The sequence below is a fragment of the Apodemus sylvaticus genome, chromosome 13 (genome assembly GCF_947179515.1).
Source record: "Apodemus sylvaticus chromosome 13, mApoSyl1.1, whole genome shotgun sequence".
Lineage (NCBI taxonomy): Eukaryota > Metazoa > Chordata > Mammalia > Rodentia > Muridae > Apodemus > Apodemus sylvaticus.
The window spans coordinates 25,967,923-25,974,212 of record NC_067484.1 but is presented as its reverse complement, the minus strand read 5'-3'; the positions used below and the strand labels follow the sequence as shown (position 1 = coordinate 25,974,212).

The window sequence follows — 6,290 nt, the reverse complement described above, 5'->3', positions numbered from 1 at the left end:
ATTAGTGCCATCAAGTAAATCATTTTGAGCATGAGGGGCTTCTAGGGATCAATTTTATCTCTTTGATTACTTCCTGTCTCAAATACTTTTGGAATCCTGTTGACATAAAATTTACTTACTCTTCAGAATTCCTTCCACTTATTGAAAAGAGAGCCCTGCTAGCCACTTTACCTCAATGAAATCCTCAGAGTAGAGAACTTCTCTACTTTTGCCTCTCTGGTAGAAATTGGGTATCCAGTGTCTTACTGAGCTGTCAGACTATTTCTCTGGCCTAATACAATTCCTTTGTCAATGCAGGGCGAACCTTTGGTGTACTTATTCAGCAGTTTAACAATAATAAGTCACTTCTTTAGCAAGAATTTGTGGAACACCAAACATGTCAAGAAACATACTAAGTAATATGAACACAAACACGGGTGAAATATTGATGCATGATAGGTGCTGAAAAGCAGCATGGCTTTGGCAGTTTCTGTTTTGTTGCAGTAAGAAGATTGTCCCGGAATCTGGTAGACAGTGGGCTACAAAGGAGGATGGTCCAAGTCACTGGAGGTCTTGCCTCCTGCAGAAATATTTTGAGTGATATCATCAAGTCAGTGGGCAATTGCAGAGATATTCTAGTTCAAGTGTTAATGTTTGTCACACCCATTATTTGCATGAAGCCAAATCACACAGCCATCATCCAGGCAAAGAAAAACACACAGAGAAGACCCTTCCATTATTATTTAGGAGTCCCTTCATGTGCTCCTCAGTGGACTAGACGACTGCCTGCCCCATGCTTTTCACTCAAAGAAAATCATCTTCCTCTTTCAAGATCATGTTGGGGACGTGAGTGGGTTAAAAGGCACATGGATGGAATGTTTTACTTAGGACTCTGCTCAATGAAGTGTTCTGTGCCCTGCTGTGCTCTCATCGATACTTTTTCGTGTTGTAATAAATCTTTTGGTCCCTACTATGTGATAAGAATCCTGCCTCACCAGAGGCAGACTAATAAACAGTCACATGTTCATTCCCTAGTCACCAGCATGCTCAGGGTACAGTGGATGGTGTAGCAAGGACTCTTGCCCACCTGTGTAGAGAGGACATCAGGAAAGAAGGGGCTCTGAGAGAAGACACAGCCCAGGCTTTACAGGAAAGGGAGGATGAGGGATGGGCAGTGTCAATAGTCCCATGCTTTCTCCACCCCCTATGTTGACTATTTATACTTGAATAATAGCTACTAATGTTGTAATAGAAACTCAGAAGGAGTCAGTGTTTGACTATGCCTCTGTTTTAAAGGCCAAGTAAATTGACCATAAAATGCTAAGAAGTTGATAACTTGTAAAGAGAAGACACAAAAGCAATTAAAATGTTAAAGAACTGAAAACCAAAGTCTCATTAGAAGTTAAAAGGTAATTAGCATTATTTGAGAATTTAAACAGTTGACCTGTAGTATTTAAAATAATCATTTTTGTCAAGATTTGAATTTATGCTATACTTTAAAACTTCCTATACACTTTAAATTAAACATAAGGCTTAGCTGACAACTGATTATATCAAGCAGAACATTTTTTTAAATAGATATTTAATTTAAAGTATTAAGACAAGATTGCTGTCTATTCTGATAACTGCCTTATGATTGTAATAACTGTAAGATCTGACTCTCCAAAGGTTCAATACTAACCTTTTAATATTTATTAATTATATGCAGAATATAACTGAACTCAATTTCTATGTTCACAAGGAAAATATTCTTACCTTATTAAAAAAAAGTACAGGAAAAACCCAATTCTTCAATATTACAATATTCTATTGTAGCTGCACTAACTGAACAAATACATGGAATTCTTTTCCAGGTAAGGAAGCTTTAATTACCAAAAGTATACAAAGTTACCTGTTTTATATTACTTGAAATTTTTAGGCTGCTGTGTGATTTTGTAATTTACAATTATAATACTGTGAATTTATGTGTTTAGACAGGGCTGGATGATGGAAATACTTGTGTTGATTCTTACAGGGTAAAGACACTGATGCCAAAGAATGAAGGGTCTGCTTGAATATGATACAATTGGATAGGAGATATTGTAATCAGCAGAAGTAGAAATCAGACAGAAACATAGTTCCACTCCTTTATAAGATAAAACTAAAGTCTTACCTACTAGCCTGTGAGTCAGGTAGCCAGATTATTGTTAAATATATAATATGTATCAATAAAATGTGATGAAACAAATATACAAATATTGATCGTAATAAGAAATGCCTGATAGTTGATAACACATTGAATTTACTGGGTTGTAATAATTTGCATTTCCCAGTAAAGTACATAGAAAACCTCATTCTCTGACTTTCTCAGCCACAGAGAGCAGAGAGGACCTGGCTGTGCTTCCTACTCTGCAACACTAACTGCATTTCACTCCCAATTTTGGAGAGCTCAGTAAAGAGGTATTTTTCTGTTTCAGATTGGAATTGATTTTTGCTTTCATCTGTATTAATTGGTTCTAATGTTTCCATGGCAGACATAGCGTTGGGGAAAGTCCTCACTGAAAAACAAATTGAATAAAACCTAGAAATAATTGCAAAAAACAATACTCTACCCATTCTCTTAACATACATCTGAATAATACAATGTTATTACATTATATTATAATTATATTATGTATATGTACTTCAAAAGTTATATATACAGTATAGTGTATATAATTATTTTAAAATTAAAATTTATCATCTGTTTTATCCCTTTTTCTTTCTTACCTTCAAGCCCTCCCACATATCACTCCTTTGCTCTCTCCGAATTTATGGATTCTTTTCCGTTATTTATTTATTTGTTTGTTTGGTTTTTATTGGATATTTTCTTTATTTGCATTTCAAATGTTATCCCATTTCCAGGTCTTCTTTCTGGAACCCCCATTCCATCCCTTTTCCCCCTGCCTCGATTGATATATATCATATATATGTATATATATGCCATATAGTATAAATTACATATCTATTATATACAATGTGTACTTGTATATACACACATACATAATTATAACCCGCTCAATATGTATATAATTTTTAAATTGCATTAAGTTATTTTGTATATATACATGCTTGTGTGCTATAGATGCATGTGGAGGTCAGAAGAATCTTTTGGGAGTAAGCTCCTTCATCCACATGGACTCTAGACATTGTATCAGGGACTTCAGGCTTGGCAGCAGATACTTTTGTGCTGAGCCATCTGCCAAGACTCTGGGAAGAATGTCATCAGACAACAAGACAAGGGTCAGTGAATCTTTCATTACTGACATGAGGGAAAGTGTGGATTATATCAAGTATGAGAGACACTGTGAGATGAGAAGAAATCAAAGTTCAGTTTCTCTGGATCCCCAGTTATTCACAAATCATTATTTATCCCCTCATTCTCGATCTTCGTTAACTACTTATGTTTAGTGTACACTATCTTTTCCAGATAAAAGTTTCAAGCTCTTATTATTCCAAAGGCTTTCCTGATGATGCGAGGTATTCTCAATAACCTGAAAAATTTTAGCTTTTCACCCTTATAGAACAGACATTTACCCTGTAGAGTGACAGTCCATACCCAGGACCATAGTTCATCAGTCAGTATTATGACCACTAAATACTGAGGGAACAAGTCGCCGAAACTCAAACCCTCTACAGATAATATAGCTACACTGAGAGCACTTGCTGAATGTGCCAACACTGTAACAAAAACTGGTCATTCATTCAACCTCTTCTCTGCTTCATGTGAGTTCTTGGTTATGTCTCTGAAGCCTGATGCTTTGACGATTCACACCATGCCACATACAAACAACCCTTCTTAGGAATACCATATCATGAGATTTTTCTAGGTCTTTTTTTTTTAATTGATTAGACGGCATCAGCCAATCTATCTTTTTTCATTAGACATTTTCTATATTTACATTTCAAATGTTATCCCCTTTCCTGGTTTCCTCTCCAAAAACACCCTATCCTATACCTCCCTCCCCCTGCTCACTAACCCACCTACTCTTGCTTCCCTGTCCTTGTATTCCTCTATACTGGGGCATCAAGCCTTCTCAGGACTCAAGGTCTTATTGACAAGATTTGTACATGGTTTGTCTTCAGGAAAACTCATTTTGAGGCTTATCCCTAAGGTAGTAGTGTGACTCACATGGAGATCACTAAAATGATGAATATTTTTATTTCAGGGCGGGTCATATTGTATGCTCTTAGTTTCCCTGTCAGAAAAGCGGGTTTATGCAGCTTTCAAAGGACGGCTATTTCTCGTCACTTGCTGCCTGTCTTATCTTGCCAAGTTCCTCCCATATATGTCTTCATGTCTTCCTTTGTCACCTTGCATATTGGTCATAGTAGGTGACCCTCCCTATAAGTTAACACATCCAGTGCTATGTTCTTGGACTGCCATATCTTTGAATCCAAAATAAACCTACGTCACCTTATTAAATCATTTGCCTTCTGGTATTCTGTTATAAGAGTCTATGACATTCAGTCAATTAGTTCTAACACTGTCTCCTCGCAGTGTTCACACCTGAAGATGAACTTGTTACGATCATCAGCTTTCTCTTTCAGACAGTGTACTGACACACCAGTAATTACCAGTTCTAAATGGTACAACCCATGACTGCACCTGAATATAAATTGAATGTTGAATCTAAGCCTCTCTGGTGCTCTCTGCAGGATGTTTTCTTCACCTTTTCTGTTGCTACATATAGAGCCAGGGTACACAAAAGACACTATCACTAGAGCTATAAGGTATGTAAGAACAGAAGAGAGACAAGGCATGAGAGAAGAGGAAAATGACTTGTGGGAGAATCTTTGTTGACAATGAATGTAGAGAAGAGTTGACAAGCCAGCCACTTCCAGCCCAACCTCAGCACATGCCTGAAGCCATGAACAGACCAAAAGGAAGGGGAACAAAAGATACTCCATCCAGACAGAGCATGAGTATTGCTGAAAATAGATATCAGACTGGATTTGACAAAACCAGAAAGTCAAATGACCAAAGTCAATGACAGTGGTGACTTCCCAAATCTGGAAACAGAGGCAAACATTTTTCTGGACCTAAGGCATTGGTGGAAAGGTTGAGTTGTGACCATATATTCATTCTTAACTTTGTACATGATGCAACCTTCTCAATACAGTAAAATCAACAACCATAAAATATGAAAATATTTTGGAGTCATTATGTTATTTCCTGACATTTAAACATATACAGGAAATAGTAACCTTTTCAAACTACGGGACTCTTCTTTTTTTCCTAGTGCCTGAGAGCTAAGCATCCCTTTGTTTGCAATGACATTGAGTTTGATATGCTATATTTAGTCATCCATTCAACAAGCATTGATTACCTGCCCGCAGGCCTCCCTGTCAAATATGATAAATAAGTATTGTGGAAGAACAACATTTCCAACTGTCTCGAAGCAATGGCAGAGAGGGTAAAGAAGGGGCTTAGTGAAGTCTCTCTCTGGGTGATATTTACATGAGAATTTGCTGCTGAGAAGTAAAGTCAAACAAAAATACAAAACAGTCTCCAGAGTTGTGCTGTAAGATCTGAAAGTCTAGCTGTAACTTAATTATATACGTACAACAGACAGAAATGGGTTTAACCAGGGTCAAGCAGTAAGGGACACATGAGAATTATGAAAGAAAAGAAGAATAAGAATAAGAAGAATAAGAATAAGAATGAGAATGAGAATGAGAAGGAGAAGGAGAAGGAGAAGGAGAAGGAGAAGGAGAAGGAGAAGGAGAAGGAGAAGGAGAAGGAGAATGAGAATGAGGATGAGGAGGAGGAGGAGGAGAAGGAGGAGGAGGAGAGAGAGAGACAGAGAGAAGGAGAGGGAGGGAGAGGGAGGGGGAGAGAGAGACGAGGACAGAAAGAAAGAGAGAGAGGACACAGAGAGAGAGAGGAGAGAGAGAGAGAGAGAGAGAGAGAGAGAGAATAGGAAAATCTTTTTCTTGGGAGTCAGTCATTACTCACTTCCTCTGCTGGGCTGAAGAGCGACGGGTGCAAATCACTGCAACAATCACCACAACCAACACAGTGAGAACACCAACGGTGACCACAGTTATCACAAGCAGGTTGCTGTTCTTCTGAGGAGTTACACTGCCATGAGGGGGATGCATCTGTCCAATGGGTGGTTCTAGGGATAAATCAAATACACAGGGTTCAGGTTTAGGGGGAGGTTGTCACTACTGCTCATCAAACTATAAGAAAGGAAAGAGTTCTTACTGTTACAGCCTGATTATGAAAACAAAATGGTTCAAGTGAAAGGAAAAATACAAACTTGCACAGATTAGAGAATGATTGTACT

The 6,290-nt window shown here is 37.8% G+C and overlaps 1 protein-coding gene across 1 annotated transcript in view; it reads right to left on the bottom strand.

Moving 5' to 3' along the window:
• Dcc (DCC netrin 1 receptor) overlaps window positions 1–6,290 on the bottom strand; it is a 1,165,761-nt gene that overhangs the window by 82,304 nt on the left and 1,077,167 nt on the right. Inside the window, exon 23 of the mRNA XM_052155825.1 lies at window positions 5,957–6,119. Within this exon, the coding sequence (XP_052011785.1) occupies window positions 5,957–6,119 (163 nt within the window). The remainder of the gene's footprint in view (window positions 1–5,956; window positions 6,120–6,290) is intronic.